The sequence below is a fragment of the Oxyura jamaicensis genome, chromosome 2, assembly GCF_011077185.1.
Source record: "Oxyura jamaicensis isolate SHBP4307 breed ruddy duck chromosome 2, BPBGC_Ojam_1.0, whole genome shotgun sequence".
Lineage (NCBI taxonomy): Eukaryota > Metazoa > Chordata > Aves > Anseriformes > Anatidae > Oxyura > Oxyura jamaicensis.
Genome location: NC_048894.1, coordinates 51,882,921 through 51,907,923, shown reverse-complemented (window position 1 = coordinate 51,907,923; position 25,003 = coordinate 51,882,921). Strand labels below are relative to the sequence as shown.

Sequence of the window (25,003 nt, the reverse complement as noted above, 5' to 3'; positions counted from 1 at the left end):
ATGTTAACTCTTCAGCCAGTAGACTACTGATGGTTTTGGTGTTGCAGTTTTAACAATTCTTGATAGATTTTCACAAACATCAAAGAGAGAAACGCCATACATATTTTGTGGTCCAATACTTACAGATTTACAGCTTTTCACACTTTTCTATTTGACATCAGAAAAGTATCTAGTCCACCAATTAAAAAAAATAATAATTCTGCTAGTAAGTCTACACGATGCAGTTGTACTATTGCTCTTATCTGTGCTGCATCATCTACTGCTTGATATGAAGTTCTTCAAGGACAGTCCATTCTGACATGAATCACCACCTGTACAACGTTGTCTGCACTTAAAAGCTATTAAAAATAAACATTATGTTGAATCTATTTCAGGAAACAATGTTAATTATTAAAAAAAAAAAAAAAAAAAAAAAAAAGCAGAGACCCCTTTCTTTCCTCTTTTTATAAGACTTAAATATAAAACAAGTGTTCCAGATGAAGTTTGACATGTGCTCAGGTAATTCCATTTACACTGTAACATGAATAACATTACCTCGGCTTGCGAGAGCTGTTCTTTCAATTTTTCAACTTCTTCTCGTAATTCTCTGATGACCCTAGCATTTGGATCTTCATTCACCACAGCATGATTAACTATCCTTTTGGCTCTGTCTGCGTATCTCAGAGTAGAGAGTGTTTCTTCATAGTTGTCTGCTGCTGGACTAATTGTGGCTATCATAGCAGTTTGGCTGTTTCCTCCCAAATTGTCCTGTAGAGTACATCCACAGAAAATTAGGATTAAAAACTGTTCTGAGATTGTACAATGTCTTTACAGAGATAATTACGATAAAAATCTTAGACTATTTAGACAATGATACATAGTCTGGATGGAAATTAACCAACATGATCCATAAACATTTCCAACCACCTTCACCAGCCTAAATTCCAATGTAACTGAAAATATGTCAAACAGGACTTTAACATACAATTAGCAAAGTATATGCTTAACCGCACATATTACTTGGAATAATTTGTAGCTATGACCGCCTTAGCTCATTTCTTTAAGATAAAAGACAAGCCCGTACGTACACAGAGGTATGCTAGAACCTATTAAGCTGACAGCTTGTGAACATGGTGAACAGAAAATATTACCTTGAGAAGCCAAGTGAGTACCGAGTCTCTGTAAGGCACAAACTTATTCTTGCCTTTCCCTGCTGCTTGATCGGCAAGCGATGATATAACCAATCCCAGTGTTGAAAGGGATCTATGAAGGCAACACAGCAGAACAGCTTTGAACCACTTTCCAAAAGTATATTTAATAATACACAGAGAAGAGTTTACTTTGTGCTGTGCGAAGGTTCACATTTAATGTTTAAAATATTATAGAATAATTTAAGCTAGAAATGACCATAGGAGATCAAAACAAGGCAATTTATCTATTAAAGTTATATATTTGGAACCATATATGGATAACTTCAGTGTTTCATCTCATCTGGTGCTCAGACCAAGTTCCAGAAAGACTAAGTTGAAATGTTCATGTATTTGAAATAGTTTGAAAAGTGTGAAGCAGCCCACTTCAGTACATGAACAATTACTCTCTTAGCTTAGACATCTACCATTCCTCAGAGACTACAAAGCCTTCCTTCTTGGACACTGCCTCATGACACTATTACGAGGCAGGATTGGCAGCGCAGCACGAATCCCCCTCTATCTAGGAACAATGTTTTAAGAGCACTAGCTTAACAACTGATTAAAACCGAACATTTCCCTACCCAGAAGGAGGCAACCTCAAGACAGCACCAGTTATGGCACAGGGGAACTAGTCTGGCAGGTGAACCAGCAACTAAGCAGCCATCACATGACAGCAGAAGGCTGCTCATCAGAAGAGACTGAGAAGGAATTCTCTTGACAAAGGGGTTGTCTTATAATAGAGGTGGTGCTTTGCTTGAGTCTTTTATGGGCAGCAGAGAGGAGAGGAATAGACCAAATAATCTTCCAGTTACACAAGTGTTGCATGAACACAAGCATGAGAAAAGCCTCCTAAATTGCTTAGGAGACAACCACATCCCCAAAACCACTCTAGAAGAGTGAAGAAAATAAGAACTTGTTCACTGTGTTACACATACCACTTCTACCAACAGGTGCAACTATTAGCAATCTTTGCAAAGCATCTTACACATTATATATTCCAATTGTTATATAATCCTGTGTAAATGTTAAACGGCATCGGGGCTCTTGGGGTGAGTATGTTTAAGATAATGAGCTGGTTCAGGAGCCTGAGAACATTAAACAGATGCCTAAAGGGTTGTAAAACTGACAACACAAGCTCAAGAGCATACTGGTCCATCATACTCATAAAGAGTAGCTGGATAATTGGCCATAGCTCCCAAAGAAATCTTTAGCATTGAGATTAGATTGTTAAATAAAACCTTAGTTCTACTGTTCCACTCCATCCTTTTGTTTTTTTTTTCAAAGTAGGAGCACTGTTTTAGTTGGTGTTTAGACAGTGTTTGCACAGTATTTGTAAAAGGGCCTCAACCTTGTTTGAAACTACCAATGCTTCTGCAGTGACATTTTGTAAATGACAAAAATATTGCAAGAATATTTCAAAGAAGACATCTGAGGGCAAGGTAACAAGAACCGTTACATATGTCACCACAGATACCTCACATTGCAACACACAAGGAAACAAAATGGTAAGAAGGTAGTGTAGAGCTGAAAGCAGAATTAAAATGAGAAGAAACTTGATAAGAGCCTCACCAATGCAATGTTCCAAGCAACCCCTCTATTTTGAAACTTTGTCTAAAGGATACCTTTCTAAAGTCTGTCTGAATAATTCACAGCAGTAAGAACAGTCAATTTTACTTGGTTGCCCAAACAAAAGCCTAACAACCCTGTAAGGCTTGGGGGAGGGAGAATTGGTTTTTGGCTCTGATTTTTCTTCTGCACAGATTGGGAAGACAGCGTGCTAAACATGCAAGAACAAACAGTAGGATGCCGCTGTATGCTGCTCCGTAGCAACCTCCCACAGTGCAACTGAAAAGCACTGACAACACAGTCCAAGTGAAGTCCACCTTCAAGAAACATAAAATTAAATAATAATAATAATAAAGGAGAGGGAAAAAAAATTACTCCAGCTTATTTTCCTCTAATTCCTCTTGCCCTTCTTGAATGACACAAAATATGAAAAGCAAAGCCAAAAAACTGGTGGAGGGGGAATATTTTTTCACTCCAAGAGGCAGGGAATGGAAAGAACAGGGATCCTAAAAGGCCCACCATTGACAACTGCTTCACAACAGGGTTGCAACACCAATTCTTGGTTACAGACACTGTTTTAATAAACAGGAAATCATAAGCAACAGTTCACTGACACAGGATTATACGATGCGATAATATTTCTGTTCCTGGGTTATAATAAAATACTGATTTTATATTAAGACTATTAACATCTGCAGTAAAAACCAAACTAGAGTGCTTTAAGTATGCTACACAAGATTTCATAACACAAAGCTGCTTAGAGACTACAAGGAAGGTCCTAAAAGAAATGGCTGCGCCATATAATTACAGGATTCAGCGGCTGCATTGCTTTCTGCTGGATGATGCATCAGAGATCTGTCATTACTTTGATCCTATCTCAAACGACTTACACCTAATGAATCAACCAAAAGGCCTAAGCCAATAAATAGCACACAAAAGACTGAGGCAGTTCAGAAAAAAAACAGTGAGCTTAGATGGTGCAAGACCATGGGAAAGTGTAATTTCTGCACACTTTCTGTTCTCCCTGACCCTTTTCCTCAAGCATGACCAGTCTGCCTTTGCTCCTGTGTGGCTGGAAACCTGCATGCTCCCAACAAGGGAGTGAATGCTGCTGTGTCAGCTGCATTCAAGGGCAGGTGGTGCTTCCTTACCACATGGAAGAACTGTCCCTACATGACAGCAATTCAAGCTACTCCTGTGAAGTTTTCCTCCAAATTCTTCAGCAAACAGAATCCTTTCTATTAGTTAAGCTTGTGAATATAAAAACCCTCCCTAAAAACAGCTTGGAGTCAGTCCTGTCCCAAACCATTCCCTCCCACCCCACCACTACCCTTTAAAGAGTTCTTTTGGCATTCTCAAGTTTAAATGACAACAGCTATGATTTTGCTAATCAGTTACAATTACAAACTGTTTACACAATTTATTTTTCTTAGACACCAATGTACAGCTTGCTTACTCTGTTTTCTCCTGCTATTGTACTTCAGAAATTATTCAACTACATCGCAAAGCTATTAAGCGCCTGTGTTTCTACACTCAGTACAGGAAACCACACATCCTGTGGAGCAACAAGCACATCCAGCTTTCTTATGAGTTATGGCAAGTCCCGCAAGGACCTCAATAATAAAGAGCAGACACCCAGCACCACCTTTGTGATCCAAGGCAACTTCATATCAGCTCCAAGAAAAAAGAGAAGTTATCTTTATTGCAACTTTACAGAGCCATTAACAAAATCACAACTCTCAGCTGCTTCTGTAAGCGGGAGAGTAATCCACCACTTCTCCTCTGCAACGTGCTGTCCCAAGATACGAAAGAGTTAGCAGTAGGGCAAGCCATGGGCAGCAGCTACCATGGTCTTAAATTGGCTTCATGAAGAAACAAACAGCAGAGAAACTTGCAGAGACTAGCTGAATGTCACACTACGTAGTTTTGGTATGCACAGCTGAGTGCACATTTTTCCTGACTTGTAAATACAGAAACAGGTATGTTATTTGCCCATTCTTCTTCAAGGCAACAAAATGTAGTACAAGCAGCAAATTTATTTGCCAGGTAATTATAGCAGCCCTGGTTTTGATCTCATTAAATACAGTGCATGCTACCAATCCAAGTTACTGCATTTTTATAAAAGAATAAAAATGAAAAACCAGGAGCAGACATAGCAAGGTATAAGGTGTAAGTGTCCTATATTACTCCATGAAAGATTTTTGCCTTTGCCTATTAGGTATGGTATATCATACATATTGCCCAAAAGAAGATCGTGCACAATGTTCTGTGAAGAACCAGTCTGATAAAACATACATACCAATTTTGAGGCTTCAGTAAAAGTCAGACTTCATTAAAGTTCCAAGTAACAGCACAAGTCTAATAAAAGACACGGCACTAAGAATTCTCTGTTGCCTACCAGTTCCAAAAGAGATTTCACACACACAATGCTTTTTAAATGGACTGAGGAAATACAGATTTACACCATATAAGAACTTAACTGATGGAAGAAAGTAGAGCTGTCAACCTATCTTTTTAAAATCTCTTTTATAGAGATCTGGTGGTTGCCTCTGCAGCATGGGCAAAACAACTTTCCCTTACTGCATTACTGCCTTAGAAGCTTACCAATGAGTAAACATCCAATTAGAAAAAATAATAACAATTAAAAAAGAAGTCTTTCTGCATCTAAAACTACATTTGGAGTTTCTTAATAGCTGTTGGGAAAGTTGGCATTTGATTTTTTTCCCCAAGAATTAACAGGAAACATTCAATTTTGCCTCTGTTTATGCAAAAGACAAACACAATTTCTAGTAAAATCGATCTGAATTTAACTAGCAACCTGCAAGGTAAAGGTTTGATACCTGCCATTAGACAAACAGGACCATATAATTTTGATTTACAAGAATGTGGCTACTGATTTGATGCATTAAATACATAATATATTGGAAATTATGCTATAAAGAGCACACATGTTCAAACTCTAAAACAGGGTATCTTAAAATCATTTTAAGCATGAATGCAGTTCAAACACTTTTTTGCTGTCATTGTTAGATTAAAATACCATTACTTTTTCCATTTTAATTTTAACATGTTGCAAAATGTGTAGCTTTTAATGTTACAGTTGAACTGTGTTTTTTTTTGTTGTTTATTTTTTTATTTTTTTTTTTTCTCAGGAAAAAAATAGTGTGTTTAAGACAGTAGTGGTAGTGTGCTATATTCTTGCTTTTGGGTAACAACACAGTAACTACAGTAAAAAAAGTGCCTTGAAACTTGTCATTGCTTGAGTACAAATGCTCAAGGCAATGTTAAACTTAAATAGCTTCATTCTGGTCCGGTTTTCTTAAACTGTGAATTATACTCTTACATATTTTAATACATGTTGGAACAAAGCCATTCAACTCGGCAACTTTGCATTCCTTGAGCATACGATGAGACAAACACATAAGCCTGGGGACAGGGTGTATAAACGAATCACAAAAGGTATATGCCTAATTAAAGAGTGCTGCTGTCATTTTTTCCAGATAATACTCATATACCTCTCATCTGAGTCAAGTATGAATCAGGATCCCTATGCCAATGTAACAAAACATACGGTGTTCAGTACAGAGCAACTGAAAGAGATATATTAACTGCTTCTGACTAGGCATATCATTTGAACTGACTTGTGACAAGCACACCGAGACAGGAGGCCAAGGAAACAGTGGCTGTTCTTACAAAATCAGGTTTGCAACCTGCGTACGCCAATGTCTTACTTGTTTATGTTGCTGCCTTCCTTCAGACGTTCTCCTGCAGCTCCTGTTTTGGACACTCTCTCACTACCAGCCAAATCCACCAAGCTGACCTTGCTGACCTTCTCTCCAGAATTCTGCGCAAATCAAACGGGGGAGAAAAACAGCTATGAAATGTGAGCACAAAATGCTAATGTGTCTGATATTAGCATAATTACACTGCTGTCCATAATAACGTGGGTCAAGCTATCAAATTCAAGATATGACAGAAGTAATTCTCACAGTTCTTACACTTCTTTAAGAGTCACTCATACACTATACTAAAGGGCTGAACCACTGATGAAGGTGAATCAGCCATGTGGTAATGTCAATAACTTCACTGGCACTGTAGGTCATTAAAACGTGTTAACGTCAGCAACGGTTAACTAAACCTAAGACAGGTTTAACAGCGGCAATATAATCTTGAAGCGATCCAACTTTTTGCTTTATCTGGTGTGCTTCCTTCTCTCTTCCAGTGTTCTCTCAATCTTACGTTCTCACCAATGTTACTTTGATTACCAGACCCCACAGCATTAAAGGCAGCAGCAGAGCTAAACAGATCATATATGCATACCAAACAAAAAATGGTGAGTTATGCTAAGTCTTGACATAAAAGATGAACAAATCAAGGGAGCAAACATATTTTTCACTCCACTACAGGTCAAATGCAGAGGTACTATAATATCATAGAGCAAATCAACTCTGAGACACAGTGGCACTTAAGCAGGTTAAACAGTCTTGAGATTTGAGGCACCTTCAGCATTAGAATGGTAGGCCATGTGTGTCTTTAGAGCGTTAGCCCACATTAAGTGATACCAGTCATACATCTACAAAAGCATGCAGCTGGATAGCAATGGAGAAGCTGCTCCTTGTAACTGACTGCTGCTCAAAACAAACTGAGAACATTCAGTGGCTGAACAGAAGAAAGAAGAAGAATTCACTACAACTTTGTAAATTCATTGTCAGAAATACATACACCAGAATGCAGGTCATAAAGTGTCTGAGTCACTATAATATTGAATACAGCATGAGAACGGCTGCTTTCTTCATTCATGTTGGTTGCAGCAACTGTTCGTGATTTGTTTCCCTCCGACATCAGTGACTCAATATCCTAGAGCAAAAAGAGTAGAAAATGATGCCAGGATAAAACAAAGTTTTGAGCTTGCTGAATAAAATACCCATCTAGATGGAAGGGTGTGTTTGTGTGGGTGAGAAGAAGGGAAGGTAGAAGTAATGAGAAAATTATTTTTATGTTTTGAGATGCAATGGCAGAGTGGGGATGTAATTCCACAGGATGACATTAAGTCTCAACTCTATTTTAAGTGCTGCACTTAATAGCCCAGCAACAATATACAATGCACATTCTCCTTATCCGCTGCTGAAATACGCTGGCAATATCCACATTGCAAATCATATTGTTTAATGCCAGTAATCAAGCCAACTAGATCTACTTGCAGAACTAAACACAAATGCTTTTCTTTACTGAACTGTACTAACACTGTACTCACTGAATTGGACCAAAGGGTTACCTCACTTGGAGTTTGTACCTGTCTACACACGTAAAAACAAAGATGATTACGTGGAGTCTGATACATGTGTCACAAACTAGGTATTAAAATTTCCTAGAATTTGAAAAAATAAGATGTACTTTCAAAGTGCATAATTTACCATAAAAACCGCAAAAGCAGTTATATATATGCACAGATCTGCACACATATAATATGCACAGATGCTTCAGAGAAATAAAAGTCCCCATAAAAAGCAAATTGCTTTCCACAGAATACTACACAAAGAATGGTTTTAAAACAAAAGAACCACAACAAAATTTCCTAAAGCAGCTTCCTCATAAAAAGGGCTATGCAATTTATACAACTGCACTGCTTTAATTAATTCCATTGTAGAAGTCCATTGGATTCTACAATACTGATTTATTTGAATGCATTCTGGTAACTCAACTGGGCTCCGATGCTGTCGTGATTTAAATGATTAATTATATAAGCCATGCTGTACATTCTCATCCAACACACTTGTATAAAGTAAGAGGCTGTATTCAACAGCAACAACATTAAAGGAATTCATGCTGGAAGACTTAGTATTCTTATTTTGGAAGCCTCACATTTCCTGTGACAAGAAAACATGATGTATTATATAAATTGACAACTGCAAAATACAGAGATACCACTTCCATATTTTTAACCTGCATAATCGTGAACCCAATGCTTTTACATTAAATAAATACTTGTGGAAGCATTTCAGGAGATCTTTGTGATTGTCAGAGATGGTAAACACTCAAAAAATTAAACCTCTGGATGGATACTTGTTTATCTCTGGTAAGACTCCTACTGCTTAGGTATATGTTGTTTAGACACCTTTCATGGGTTTAGATTTACCTCAAAGTTTGTAACAGCCAGCTGAGACAAGCCATCTACATATGGTCCCAACACTTTGTGCTCTCGAACCTTAAGTGACTGCCGACTCCTGTGGAATAAAATAGACTTCATACACAATCCACTACTGTGAACTTTATTCCAGCTACAAGACAAATTCACTTCTACTACGTAAAAGATTTTTGTCATTTCATATGATATTTTCTTTTCTTTTTCAATTAATAATGAGAAGAAAAATGTTGTCTAGAAAGATTTAACTTAACTAATAAGAAAGACTCAATCTAACTGGTTTCAATAAGTATACACAAATTATTTTCAGAGCATCCTCCCACCCCTGTATTTGTGGTTGGAGCAAAATCTGAAATGCCTTATTTGGCAGAAAGAATACTGACAAAAAGGGAAACAAGAATCCCCCCCCAGCAATTTGCTAAAGATTCAATTCTTTATACATTTTCCACACCTTAATGAAAAAAGCCAATTACATGTAAAATATATCTTTCAACTAACTTGCATTCTTCTTTACCGAATGCAATTATGCTTAAGAATAAAAGAATGACGCACATATCAATGCTCTATCTTGAGTTCTATCAAGATATCTCTTATCTAGAAATCTTCACACCAGAGAGCCCAGACAGTATTTCTGAGCAAACAAAACAGAAGTAATAAAGAGTGCCACGAGTATATTCTGATGTGTTGCTACTTCCCATTCCAGAAGTCCAACTTCTAAACCAGGAAAACCAAGTTGTAAATAAGTTTTTTTTTGTGTGAAAATTAATGAACTTTTTTAATTGAGCAAGATCTGGATATCATTGCAAAAATACCTCAGCATTTGCTTTCTGGTGTTAAGCTTCTTCACATAGTCTTTGTTTGCATATATTTTGCTGCTATATTTAAATCAGCCCTCACTGGATACTACTACATATACAAGCTTTACATGGATATTCTCTTCTTTCTGATGTTTGCTATCTGCTATCTGATCCTTTCTAAAGGAGCTGTTTAAACATACGTTCTGAAAAACCTTCTCAAGGACTTCCAGAACTGATATTCACTTTTCAGTTTAAAAAAAAAAAAAAAAAAGAAAAGGAAGGTGGTGAGGGAGGGTGAAGCTACTAACCCTTTTGGGTCAAGTAGATCTCTGACTTTCTCATTGTAGATTTCCATATAGGACACTTCAACTTTAAAAGTATGAGATTCATTTTCTTCCACAGAGATTCTCTGAAATAAAGCACAACAGAGCCGTGGGATCAGACCCAGCTGCTCTGCATTGCCCATCATTGAAAAGGATTTTCCTGAACCTAAAGGAAGAAAGGAAAAGAAAATGCTTTAGAATGCAGTTTCTGAGCTACTCAGTTGTTCATGAAGCACGTTTTAATTCTCTTTTTATTTCTCCAGAAGTACATATCAGAACAACACGACATGTTATTCCAGACAGAATGCTTGCTTTTTGCACTACAAGATACAAGTAAACAAAAAGAGAAATTATCTTAACAGTCTCTTAACACACGCACAACCAAATGAGCCTTGGGTATGAACTACTCCTTTCAGGCTTCCAAAACAGTCCCAGGAGGTAGCAGCGAGGAGCATATTTACAGGACTGCCTTTATACTGTCACTGGTTAGTTGTTGTGACACTGGCTAAAGTTGCTGTGCATTTAAATGGGACATTAATCTCCAAAGAAGTGAAGCAAATACAAATCACTAAAATGAAACAGAAAACAGCATCCTGATAAAAATGGTTGACATTAAACATTATATTTCTACATATATTTTTTAAATACTATCTAGTTTAATATTTATGTTGTGCTCTTCCTACATGTGCACAAGAAGCATTCCCTTTCTTCAGCACAAGTGACTCTTACCTGTCTGTCCATAGGCAAAAATACAAGCATTATATCCCTGAAAGGCCTTTTCAAGAATTCCTTCTCCAAGGCACTTGAACACCACTTCCTGACCTAAAAAATAATTATTTTGTAAGTTTATTTTACACAAAATGACAGGTTAAACTTTATGGAAAGCAAGAAAAAATGTTTTGGAGATTATTTTTACTATCACGTGGATTAAAGAACTAATGATTTAATATATAACTGAATGAATAAAGTTCAAAACTGTTGCCTGAAACTAGTGCAACAGCTACCTCTGTGTTTAAATATACTGCTCATTTTCATGTGAAGGGAACACTTTTTCAAAGGAATCATGTAAGTTGAATGCTTAGAAAATAACATAGATGACAAGACTTTGTATTATTTAAGTGTAAATTTTGCAATCAGCATGCATTCTTTAATCACAAACTATATCAAAGAGCTCTGTAACAGAATTGCTACAAATACATCAGTGAACAAGAATATTAGGCATATAACAAATGCAATGCTAGAAATAGTATTGATTGTTCTCTCGGGAACTGGCCTCAAGTTTCACTATAGACCACCGTTATTCACCCTGCATCAAGGGGATGCTGGAAACCAGACAGAAGCATTCTGAAGACATCAAGGCAGGAAAGGCACATTGTAAGTTTGAGAGATTTAAGCAAATCTATCTGAGGACGTATACTGGCAAGTCCATAGTTTGAAACATCAGCTGCAGAATTCATAATCTGAAAATCATCTCTCTATGCCAGCTAGATCATAGATGTGCTTCTTTTAGATGTAGAAGATAGGAGTAGTGTTTTTAGTTGTTGTTCTTTTGAGTTGGTTTGTTGTAGTTGTTTTTGCTTTTTAATAAGAAAGCTCAGAATCTGTACATCACAAACAGGGTCAATGGGTTGTTTGGTTTGAATTCCAATCTGAGAACTGGACCATCTGTATGTACACACAAACAAAGCAGAATTGAAGTAAGGACAGCATTTATATATATATATTCTGGTGTTTGGTTTTAAACTTACATGCACTACCTGGTGACTTTCTGAACACTGGTGAACAGCCACACTTCTCAGTTAATTTAGTTTTAGCAGTTGTCTGTTTATCAGTTACAAGAAATTGTACGTTGGATGCAATAACGACTTCTATAGCTCTCAAAACAGAACCTTGTTGCATCAAAAAAATATCTAGCTGCACATTTACATGTTGCTTGAGAATATTTATTCTCTATGATCCTTGAGTAATCGGTAGGCCACAGAACGCCTGCAGAGCAACCTGTGGTATGACTGTTTGTAGAATGGTTTACACTAATGCAAATAAGATTAAGAAGTCTCTATTACTTCTAACCTAATTTCTCTTTTGCTGTAAAGGGAAAAACTAGGACAACAATACCACAAAAATGGTCCATGTATATCTTGCCAATTGGATTTCTAAAATTCCAAAGGCTTCCTACTGCTCCTTGGATTAACACTGTCCAGAGTAACTTCAGAAACACTGAACACAGGATTTCAAAATAGAGGAGAACCTGCTGTACTCTGGAATAATTGCATTTCCTTCCTTGCACATTCATTCACTTCCCATTCAACTTATGACCATTCGGTCATTTTATAATATATACGTTGACAGAGCACTGTTCAACAACAGTGTAGAGAACATTAACAAACTACTGAAGAATGAATGAAAAAAATGTGTCAGTGGAAATGTATAATAAGAGGGTACAATACACAAAAATATGCCTTCCAACCAACTCCCGAGGGCATGTTTTGAAGTTAGGAAATCAAAGAGGCAAGGAGCCACTTACTATCTTGCTGAGCAAGAATGCAAAATTGAGTAAAGATTGATGTTGAGTAAAATTATTGAGAATAAAAGCACTTATCATAGAACCATTAAGGTTGGAAAAGACCTCCAAGATCACCTGACCCAACCATCACCCTACTACCAATGTCACCCACTAAACCATGTCCCTAAGCACCAGTCCTGTCAAGCAGTGGCACCAGTTTACTTTGAAAACACTTTGTTTGGTATTTCACAATTCCAATCAAACTTTTTTCCTAATTATTATTATTTTTTTTTATGTTTTTCCTTTCTGCCTAGCAAAGTCTGATGGCTAATGTCTGTTTTCTATCTCACCACATCTCTAATGTCTAACTTAAATTCACAACAAATTTGATGACATGATCCAACCAAAAAGGACTGGAGTTTTAAAACAAGGCTTGTTTTTCCTTCATAACAATTACTTAGAGGAAGAAGTTTTTCAATTTTATAGACGAATGCGTAAAAGAGATGAGGACACTTCAGTATGTTGAAAAGATGGGACACTGATCCTTTTATGAGTGTTTCCTATTCAAACACTATTCTACAAAAGAACAAAAATCATATATTCTGCAATGTTTGTTAGTGTAGAATGAAACCACTGGTCAGAAGAAGAAGAAAAAACATTTATTGCCCACTGTTGACCAGCAATAAGACACAACCTCCTCCATGTTTCCCAAGAAAAAAAGATACTGAAATGTTACAAAACTGTGCATGGTCATAATTAACCATGAGATGACCTACAGAATCTTCTACTGCTAAGTAACACAAGAAGAAGGCAGTTTAAATAACATAGATAAAGCTGGATTCTTTTTTTTCAGAAAAGATTTTTATGAGCTCAGCAACACAAACAGGCCGTTCGTGAGCGATGTTTAGAGTAACCTGTCAAACTACCATGGGATAAAATAAAATTTGGCTCTAAATGAACTCACAGAAAATAAGAATTTAAACTTAAATTACAGGTATTATAGGTATTTTATTCTTCTGCTAATGCAGTGTCCTGTCGAGGGCAAGAGAATCTCATCCATGAGATGTGGAGACATTTTCATCATGAAACATCACCTCTTAATTACAAAATTTGTATTATACAGAATTATGTCTATATGCACTTAAGGTTAAAGAAATAATGCAGTTCTGTTGTCTACACTACTGACTGTGGTTTTTCTAAATATTCTTACACTAGAGCAATTAATACTTTTGCTAATTTACAGAACTTTTGTTCCACAGATACCTAGTGCTTAAAAAAGAGAGCCGGGGTTTTAACTCAATTCTAATTTAATTTTGTCAATACAGAAAAATATCATTTTGTTCACCTCTGCTATTTAGTTACCAGATTTCCCTTATACCAACTTCTATTGTCTTTTAGACAGGGATGCCCAACCTTCCAGCCAGATAAGATCACATAAAGTCTTATGGAGGCAACTGAGGCCAGATGTTGAAACTTGTCTCCTCTCCCATCTTCCATCCAAAACACGGGCAAGTCGTAGGTGTCTGATACACATGCCACTAGGCTGGGGAAAGCACAGCCAAGACTCTATGGAAGCCTGGGGTGGGTGTATGAACTGCCAGTTCTCACAGGACAGGATCTCATGTCTGCCCTTTCCTTAGAGGACGGGGAAGCACAGCCTGGTGAGCTCTGCTTACAGACCAGAGCCTAAATAATCTTGCTTCAAGAGCAAATGCTTCCTTTAATTTCAAGAGCAAGACTGTTGAACTGAAATCACGCAGTAAGAAAATATTCAGACCATGTCACCGTATGCTCTATAACTCCAGTTACAGCACATTTGGCAGCACTGCCAACACTGCAAGGTGGGAAATGCTATCAACACCCTTATAGGTATGCCTCACTAATCAAAACCTGATAAACACTGGTGGATGTACTGGAAAGCAACGTCAAGACAATATGGAAGCCTTCTTCCCTTTCACCGGACAGCTGTAACTGTCTTCATAGCTTCAAGACATCATCTGTGTATATCAACAAGTGCAACTACAAGCCTCATGTCAACAGTAGAACAAAATCTAAGAAAGATCAAAGAAGTAACTCTCAGTCTCATGGAAGCCCCCTTCCAGCAGGAGACTCACTCAAGAATTTTTTCATTAGCTCTCAGGACTGAGCCTTTTCGTACACGCAGTACTCTGTCATACACTGCCATTGTCCTACAGACCCCAAACCCAAGACAACCAACATTCCTTTCTTAGCACTGACCATACTAAAGCTTTGGGAGATTTCAACAGCCTAGATGGTATCTTCGACCTACCTGAGGTCTAAAGGAAACTCATCTTCTTCTGAGAACTACATTTTAACATACTCAGTTCTTGGGACTTTCCAGTGCCATGTGCCTACTATTACTATGCACCATGGCCATTCAAATATCACACTGAAGCTACAAAACTTTTTCACATCTTCTCTACCTATTGAAATGGATGAGTATTTCAATGGCATTACAAAACAAAGTGAAAACGGCATCATATGGCAGTGTACATGTTAATAGTGGATATTAAATCACTAATAACTCTAAACTAAAACCCTGACACTATCTAATCACAGAGCTGTGTGAAAATCTCTTAGCTGGAATCTCTGAATTAGAATGAACTATTAGAAAAATTACATTAGGAAAATATGTAGGATAAAAAGACCCTGAAAATAAAAAGGCAAATCAACACTCTGATGTGCAAGAATACTACAACAGTACATCATTTTCAGAACGAGATATTTAAGTATTTTCTCTCTTGTATCTCTATGCTCTTCCCCCTTTTCTTCCTCCAAATCAATCTACTCATCCAGTTTCCTGAAGCCCTGAATGGGAGATCCAAGTTTACAACTTTCCTAAGGAAGCCTACACATTGCAGAAGAACCCTAGAACATGTTCTCACAATCTGTAAGATGAAGACAACCACTTTTACAAATTAAATGCACACACTCTCATGTATGCATAAAATGGAAATGGCCTCAAGTTGTGCCAGGGGAGGCTTAGGTTGGATATTAGGAGAAAATTCTTTACAGAAAGGGTTTTTTGGCATTGGAACAGACTGCCCGGGGAGTGGCTGAATCAGCATCCTTGGAAATCTTCAAGAAACATGTAGATGTAGAACTTGGTAGCATGGTTTAGCAGTGGACGTGTCGTTACTAGGTTAAAGGTGCGGCTAGATGATGTTGGAAGTCTTTTCCAACCTGAATGATTCTATGGTTCAGTGATTCTCAGATCATCAGAATGGTGACTTTTAACCTGACAGAGGAGAGGAAAGAGAAGAAAACAACAAAATATCCTTTAAAAAAAAGGCCATTAATATTTATAGCCTTTGCTAAGAGACACTGTTTTACTGACTAACTTACAATCAAGATGTACTGAAATAAAACTTAGTTTCAGTGTCTGGTTTTTAGATGTCCAGTATTTCCTGTTCTCAGCAGCTTGCCAGTCTGAACTCGACATCTGTCTTGGGCCTCTCCTCAAGTTAGCATAGATTCATTCAGCCAGGTTCTGACTGCTGTGTTAGGACACCTCACTGCTGTTCCTGAACCTCTCGACTCACATGTATGGGGAAAATAACTGGAACCAAATAACAACTTGTTATGTACAACACTGAAAATTCAACCTGGTCCATGCCTCTCTATAGCTTAAACTCAGTTTGGAACATTTTAATATGCAATTGCAATTAGTTCCATGATACAGTAGTTAAAATAAAACTTTATTTGCAGAAACTAGAATTATTAAAAGCTCTGCTAGATAATAGTTTTTAAAATATCTAATATTGGAAGAACGATGACTATGGTTCATCGTGACAAGAACATAAAAGCACAACAGCTGGTACATTCTAACTCCTGCAGCCTAACTATAATATTGACAAAGCACTGCAGTCTTTAGTCTTCAAAGCCCTGGGTTCAGAAAAGGGTCTCAAGTGTTTCCAATTAAGTGTCACAATGTCTACATTTTTTTAATTGCCTGACCCAACACGCTAAACCTGTACCATGTAACTAGGTTTCCCAAAAATGTACTAGTCAGATGTCAGCTGTGTGACCCAAAATCAAGGCCTACATGCAGCCTCCTCCAAAAAAAGTCAAGGGAATGGTAAGAAAGGGGTAGATTTCAAGTATATTCTCCTACTTAACAGCTTAAATGGGTAAGCCAGAAGTGCAGACAGACAGACATTCCTGTCTGCTCAAAATCCACAACTAACAATCACTCATGAGAGCAGGAGACTATAATTCTTTAAGCCAATTGTGTGGTTTGTCTCCTTTTAAAACAGCTGCTGGAAGAGCAGTAATCAGCATATGTATTTCAAATAAACTTAAAGCTTAGCCTGAAGTCAGGTGTTTAGCCTCTCAGGACAATGCAGCCTGCAGAAACACACACCTGAGATTTCAGGCCAAATATGATGCAGATTATGAAGTTTAAGAAAAGTTTATGGACAAGTTGATAGGGAGTGGGGTCCTTGGAATGGACCTGTCTAAGTGCTACTGTAGTTATTTACACCATCTCTTGAATCTTTCCCAAGCTGAAGGATTTCTTTCCTTCTTTTCAAAAATCCACTTCATTGCAGACATCAATAGGCTCTCACTGTTGTCTAGGCTTGTAAAAAGAATTCTTTGTTCTCATCTCTGAGATTTTCTCAATGTCCTTCCCTTCACCAAAATGTCTTGCTGTTATTTGTTTCTATGACCTTTTCAAGGCAAGCAGGTGTGTTCTTACCCATGAACTGACTCTTGGCCCATTCAAGTCAAGAAACAAATGGTCATAAGAAGCTATCTTCCTTATTCTCAAAACACCTTTCATAGAGCCTGTAAGGCAAAGGTCATCTTTTTTCCAGATCAAGTCAAAATCATTCTGTACTAAACCAAATTCCCCTTCCTCCTTATAATCTACTTTATTGACTCATTTTTGTTTTTTAACTTTCAGGTAAGAGCTTCACACACTCACCAAACTCCCAACTACTCCCTTCAGAATTAAATTGTCAAAAAAAAAAAAAAAAAAAAAAAAAAAGCCCAGTAAGTAGCATATAGCTATCAGCAAAAGCCCAGTTCTGTAACTGTTCCTTGCTTGGAACCGTGCAGCCACAAATTGCTCAGAAGCACACATTATCAGTATCGACAGTAATCTTTCTGCTGCTTGCTATTTGGTTGGGTTAAAAAATAAATAGCAACAACCACACTTCAGTGTAGATTACAAACGCTTCATTTTCAGTGTTAAAGAAAAGTCAGAGGGCAGTCATAAGAGAATGTCACTGAGAAAAGAAAGATCCAGACAAAAGCTGCAGCCAAACAAACAAACAAACAAAAACACTTAATGAAAGGTGAATGGGGTTCTGCATCGAACAATATCCAAGCTGGAATATCAAGCTGTTACAGAAACTCTGTCTCTTGTGCTATCTGAAATCTTGCAGCAGAAGGGCAGGAGGTGCTCCAGGCACCCAGCAGCAGTTCCCCTGCGGCCTGTGGAGAGGCCCCTGGTGGAGCAGGCTGTCCCCCTGCAGCCCATGGGTCCCACACGGAGCAGATCTCCACGCTGCAGCCCATGGAGGAGCCCCCGCTGGAGCAGGTGGATGTGGCCTGGAGGAGGCTGCGGCCCATGGAGAGCCCCCACAGGAGCAGGCCCCAGGCCGGAGCTGCAGCCCATGGAGAGGAGCCCACGCAGGAGCAGGGGGTCTGGGGGGAGCTGCTGTCTATGGGGGACCCGTGCTGGAGCAGTTTGCTCCTGGGAGATGGACCCCGTGGTACGGAGCCGTGTGGGAGCAGTGCTTGAAGAGCTGCTGCCTGTGGGCAGCCCCCGCAGGCTCAGGTCGGGAAGGACGGCATCCCCTGGGAGGGACCCCACGGGGAGCAGGGGCAGAGAGGGACCGTGAGGGAGTGGCAGAGGACAAAGTGTCAGGGACTGACCACAGCCCCCAGTCCACTGCGCCACTTGGGGGGAGGAGGTGGAAGAGGTGTTCTAAGTGGAAGGATGGGGGAAAGGTGTTCTTAGTTTGCTTTCTTTGTTTCTCACTTCTCCAGTTTGTTAGTAATAAGCAACAAATTACATGAATCTCCCTATGCTGAGTCTGTTCTGTTCATGATGATAATTGGTGAGTAACCTCCCTGTCCTTATCTCAACCCTTGAGCCCTTTACACTGTATTTTCACTCCCTTTTCCTTTGAGGAGGGGAACTGAGAGTGGTTGTGGTGGAGTTCAGCTGCCCATCAGGATAAAACCACCATAGCTACTAACAACCACAACTGTGACCATTAAAAAGAAGGAAAAAAAAAGACAGTTTATTACTTTGTCCACGTAGTATTATTGGAATACAAGTTAGGACCTAAATACGTGACCTCAGGTTTTCACAGCAACAACGCCCATATCTTTAAATGCTGGAAATAGAAGTTTCAAACTTGAGTAAGATCCCTTATGCTTCCTGAACATGGTTTCCCAAAGAAAGTTAATACAACAAGATAAGCCTGAGCTCCAGACAAAAAGATGCACATATCTCAAATGGAGTTTAGGGTAAAAGAAAAAGATGACTGATCCCATCTCAGGGTCAGTCCTGTTCTCCCAGAGCCTGAGAAATATTACCAACTGCCCACAGTGTTAACTTTACCCAAATAAGAATCTTTCTCGTGTGCAAACAATAATAGTAAGTGCTGTTAATAATGTAGATCAATCTACAGTGTGAAAAACAAAAACAGCCCATACTTATGTGTGATAGCTTTAAGGATCCTGTAAGAAATGTGCATTTTCAGGAAAGTACAAGTTTTGTTGTTGTTGACAGAAAAAAAAAAAAAGGTATCTACATGTCAACACAGAATTCAGACATACGTTGTCTGTGGCGCACACCACTCTGGGTGGGGGCTTTGGTATCTCACGTGTCAATCAACCAAGTATTTCTTGTAGAATAATATACATAACAATATATAATGTATATAATAATATACATAACAATATCTGTTCAACATTATGCAAAACAAATATGCCTTGGTTTTGCACATGAAGTGATGATTCGTACTTGAGAATCTCTTGTTAAACCTTTCACTGTCACATCTTCCACTGGATTTGTGTGGACACAAAATTTGACTCACATACCTTTTTATCTCAAGAATTTCACTTAAGCTTCAAGCTCATACACTACACACATTTACAAGCACTCCAGACTTAGCTATTTTGAGCTTTAGACATGTTTCTTGTCAATTGTGCAACTAATCACTGCTCTTGCCGATGACAGTCAACTCATTCATCCACACAGAACTAAGCCAGGCAGGAAGTATCCCATGCATCTCCTTAGCTTCCAGATCATCACCCCTTCTGTAGTCCAGTGCCCAACCAAGAAATTACAGTTTGTCTGAAAAAGCTGGGTTGCCAGTTGTCTGGCAGTCCTGAACTTGTTACCTCTGTAGCAGTCTCTGGTACAGTATCTGGACCTAGCATGTATATTTGAGGTGCCTAGAACAATGGGGCTTTGTTCCATGAGCACAGCCAGAGGAATTATAAAAAACCCTGACCAAAATCAGTTGTATTTCTTCAGTACAGTAATTTAGGCTGAAGTGTAAAAGAGACTTAAGAGACTTAAATACTACAGACATATAAAAGCTGAAATCGTAACACTCTGGCACTTGGTTTGTTGGCTCTAGAACAAGAAGCACTACTGTAGTACTGGATAGTATCCATTCATGTAAGAACAAGTGAATAAGCCAACAACCCACTAACAGGACTGAAACAGTATTTTTTGCTTTTACTTTTGATATTCTGCCAAATTCATTATGAATTTGAACGTGAGGGCTGGAAGTCACAGGACAGTTTCAAGACCATACAAAAACACAGTGAAAACATTGTTTTTTTATATGCAAGTCTCGAAGTTCACATTCTTATCGTATTTCTGAAATAAACAAGGAAAATTGTTTTCTTTTTTGGACAGGAACATTATCTGAATGGGTGAAACCACAGAACTTTGTGGACAGTGAGAAAATACAAGAGAAGGAGCAGCATTCTAGGCTCCTGTCCAACAAGGTGTTCATGTGCATATAGATAATAAAGCTTCAGTTCTCAGTCCAGATGAATTCAATGGCATCTTCTGAAAGAGGTTAGAGAAATCCAGTTTTGATTCAAATTAAAAAGAGGTTCACCTGGAATCCCATTGAATTCACCTGGAGATGGCTTAAACCCCAACAGAAACAAGTTTAACTGGTTATAGGTGTTCCTCTGGTCTCAATTCTCTAAAAGCAGGTTAGCACTGCGATGCACCCAATAGGTACAGCTCCCATCTGCACACTTGAGGCGCATCGAGCCAAGATCTGGGTGTGTATCATTACCTCCTTCCTTTAAAAGGAAATCAAGGCATGCACACACAAAAAGAGCTGTTGCATGCTCCAAGAATCTCACAGTCTGAACTATGAGCACTGCACAGTGCATCTGTTGAGTGCAAACATGAGACAAACCAAAACAGAACCGTTTTCTTCAGGAAACCTATGTTGCTCAGGCAAGCAAGGAATACAATATAATCTATGCTCAAGTGCATCTCCTGAGGTTCAGGATTTGACACCAAGGGCTACAGCGGTCAGAGATACATTCTAAAACACAGGTATGTGACAATTAATTTATTAGACCACTGATCTCAAGCTTTGAGCTAATTGACCCTATCAACCTTCAAAACTTCATTTAGATCACTAAATTTCATAATATGAGTATCTTCACCGAGTACTATTTTTTCTTCTTTGAACCACAACCATGAAATCCCAGTGTTCAAGGCTGTAACTATCAGAATAAATTATATTATAAAATATTAATGTTAATACACTAATCCAGCTATGAGAAAATTAACCACTGGGATGATAATCTGCTCTGGAATATCCAGCTTTTGGGAGGAAGGTATCACAAGGGTGATCACTCAGAAACATCAGGGATCTGAACAATCAGAATATGAATATCTGGAAAGACCTGACATAATCACACCGTCTGAGGAGAACATACATGCCCAGGAATAGAGAGCACGGAGAACACATACTTTCATCACTAGCTTTAGCTAGTGATTAATTTCTGATACAGAGCTGAATTCTCACAAGAGGCTCTTGCAGGGGATGAAGAAAAGAACACTAGAGCTTATAAGTGAAGAAAAGCATCCCTCCCAAGCAGTGTACTGGGCACCTTAAAGCTTGCATTCTTTATTAACCAGGGAGCTTGCATGCACATGACTAAACCCCTGTAAAAATGGAAGGTGTGTTTTTGCAAAGATGTCACTCAAGCATCACAGCACAAAACATTAAAAAAAAAAAAAAAAGCCAGAGGGCAAAAGATCAGGCTCTCATATGTTCTCAAATTATTCACACTGTTGAATGTATAGAGAATAGTTTACCTGCGTATTTTGTGGTGTTTGATTCATCCATGGACCAGAAGCAGTGATCAAAGGCAAACACCTGTAGAAGCACATAAAAAGACAAATGAAAAATTCAGGCTACAAGACATCTCTCAAAGCAGTATAAATCTACAACTGCTTAATTGCAGACAAGCTCTATTGTTTCTGTTGATCCTGAATCAGAATTGTAGAAGACTTCACCAGCAGGAATACTTTCTGGAAATCTTAAGAGTTGCAGTTATACTTTTTCTACCTGTATTATCCACACTGCTTAAAAAAGTATTATAATAGCACCAAAGCATGAAACAGTTTTAGAAAGTGTATGTGAGTCAGTTTTAAATGTTTTCCTACTGTTCACAAATCCAACCTACGACATGGAAAAGAAGGAAGAGAGACAGGTTTACTAGAGTCCCTATGTGAAAGTACATAACAATTATCTCCATTTAAATTTTCATTACTAAAATCCTCTTCGGACTCTACACCAGATCCTGAGTAAATACTGTGTGAGGCTCTTACACATGGCCAGGCTATTTCTCTACTACTACTAATAATAATAATTTAATTCCAGCACTGAGCTCCAAAGTCAAACTCTGTAACTGCTGCTCCCAGTTGTTGTGCGCAAAGATGGGGACAAGAAGACAGAAAGACAACGCTGTTGCCACATGCTTTCAACAACTAATTGTTCACATTCAGGCTGTGTAAAAAAGGATTGCACCACCTGACCTGAATGCAGAGGACACCAAATGGGGAGATAAAGAACAAAATATAATGCAAACCTGAGTTATTAGGCTCAAGGACAGCTGTTGGTTTCAGCTGGGAAAAAACACAGCACTGAAGAACCAGATATGAAGGGAAAGAAAAAGAATGTTACTTGAGAAAACTGGTAGCAGCACAGCAGCAAGCCTGTGGACCTGTAAACAGCATGCTGCTTCTACGTGCCTGTAGTAAAGAACTCCACAATTGTGATAGCATGTGAGGAAAGCATGCCTACAGCAGAAAGGTAAAACGTGTTCTGCTCCAGTGCTTGTCGATACAGAATGGCTGTTACTCCATTATGTCACTAGCTGTAGCAGCTGAACAGCCTGAAAGCTAACTGTGAAACATGTGGTGGGTTGATGCCAGCCAGCAGCTGAGCCCCACACAGCCCCATGCTCACTCCCCTCCCTTCTGCAGGACAGAGGAGAAAAAGTGAACAAGTGTGAAAGCTCATGTGTCAGGATAGCCTGTTGAATAAGTGAAGGAAAGACAAAACACAACAAGCAATGAAAAGGCAATCTCTCAGCACCTCCCACAAGAGGACTGATACCCAGACGGTCTTCAAGCAACAGCTATGTTGGCAGACCACTCCCTGATCCATTTTTATTGCTGAGCATGAATGCCATATAGTATGGGATAGCCCTTTGGTGACCCAGGATCAGCTGTCCTGGCTGTGCCCCTCCCAGCTTCTTGTCCACCCCAGCCTCCTCGCTGTGGGCAGAGGAAGAAACAGGGAAAACCTGGGAGCTGTGCAAGCACCGCTCGGCAATAGCCAAAACACTGGTGTACTATCAACACTGAGTCACACATCTAAACCACTGCACCATACGGGCTGCTGTGAAGGCAGTTAACTCCATCCCAGCCAGACCCAGAACACACATGTTCTCCCATTTGCTGTTTTAAAAGCAAAGGGAAGTATCTGGTTTATCCTAGTCTAGAAATTAACTCGCTCTTCCAGGAACTTCAGGAGACAAGGCAATCTTTGTTGCCTGCAGACTGACATATTAAGCTCTGTTGTCACAGCATGAACAAGCACAAAGAAACCAGTGCACTCAGTCTGTGCACTCCATCTCTTAAAATAGGTATGTTTGTATGAACAAATCATGACAATTTCATCCATCTTTTTTTGGATGCTTAGTTGGGTCCTATAAAAAGAAAGAAAAAAAGAGCAGTAACACTATTTAGAAATAGGGATGCGCTTCCACTCCAGGACTGCATCAAACTTTAGGTCTAGCCTACATCAAAGAGCTAGTCTGCAAAAAAATATGTTAAATGTTGCTGTCCTGGTGTATAAAAACAAACAAACAAAATACTTCATGTTTCTTCAAGTACAACTTTTGTAATTAATATTATGAGAAATAAGACTAAATACAAAAGGAGTTAAAATTGAACTGAACGTGCTCAAATCACTGAAATGTGAAGTTTTATTCTGGATAAACCTGTCAAAGATCTAGAGAATTTTACTGAGGAAAAAGATATTTTCTGTTAAACAGATCTTTATGCAGAGAGAAGAAAAAAATCAAGAAATTTTCCCCCATTTGTGACAAGGAGGTTTTCATAACAGTAGGTCTTCATGGCTGGAAGATGTCTCCCTTACTCTAGGCTTGAAGACACAGCCAGTGACCAATAAGCTAAGGCTGACTGAAGTTTGTGCCAACTGTAACAAACCAGCACCAAAAGGAACTCAATATGCAGAACCTGGTGAGGTGACCATTTAGCAGACATCAACACAAGATGCACAAAAGATGCCCAAGCACACCATAAGCTGCAGTGTATTTGCCACATTTTACCATGGTAAAATGACTGTGGATGAGCTAAAGATAGAAAATCTGTTTGTGTGTGTGTGTTCTTTTGGGTTCCCAAGTGGGGCGGGAAGGAACCACTTCTCTATTAAAACTTTGCTTGGGCCCCGATTTCCCATGAAATTATTAGCAGAAATGCAAAGTATCCTGAAACAAACCCTGAAGTGTGGAAGATGGTTATGGATCATTTCCTTTTGGCTTTCAGGAATGCAGAACCTTTTGGATTCCCTGCTGTTGCAGAATTACTGTACAATCTGACCTGCGGATATACTGTAACCAAACTCTTCTTGAAATGTCTGTTGCTGCAAGTATTTCAGGATAATATATCAGGGTGAAATACCAGGGTAAAATTTCAGGTAAGCACAGCAACTGTGCCCCCTCCCCTTCTCCTAATTATATGCTCCATACACCAAATGCAAGGTCTAAGAGAAGACTTGACAGTGAGACAATGCGTAGTCCACAAGAGTGAAATGAGTTCTGGAATTTCCTTCTAAAGAGGAAAAACAAAAAACAAAAAACCCCACCCCAAAACAATAATCTAACAGGGAGGACTGAGTCATTTACTGCAATATAAATAGACAGAGACAACTTCATGAGTCAGG

The 25,003-nt window shown here is 38.7% G+C and overlaps 1 protein-coding gene across 7 annotated transcripts in view; it reads right to left on the bottom strand.

Annotated features, from left to right (window-relative positions):
* KIF13A (kinesin family member 13A) overlaps nucleotides 1–25,003 on the bottom strand; it is a 125,951-nt gene that overhangs the window by 45,746 nt on the left and 55,202 nt on the right. For all 7 annotated transcript variants that reach the window (XM_035316825.1, XM_035316820.1, XM_035316821.1 and 4 more), the window contains exons 4-11: nucleotides 21,844–21,904; nucleotides 10,727–10,819; nucleotides 9,983–10,163; nucleotides 8,872–8,959; nucleotides 7,458–7,592; nucleotides 6,467–6,579; nucleotides 1,131–1,242; nucleotides 535–747 (exon numbers count right to left, since the gene is read on the bottom strand). In XM_035316825.1, the coding sequence (XP_035172716.1) occupies nucleotides 535–747; nucleotides 1,131–1,242; nucleotides 6,467–6,579; nucleotides 7,458–7,592; nucleotides 8,872–8,959; nucleotides 9,983–10,163; nucleotides 10,727–10,819; nucleotides 21,844–21,904 (996 nt within the window). The remainder of the gene's footprint in view (nucleotides 1–534; nucleotides 748–1,130; nucleotides 1,243–6,466; nucleotides 6,580–7,457; nucleotides 7,593–8,871; nucleotides 8,960–9,982; nucleotides 10,164–10,726; nucleotides 10,820–21,843; nucleotides 21,905–25,003) is intronic.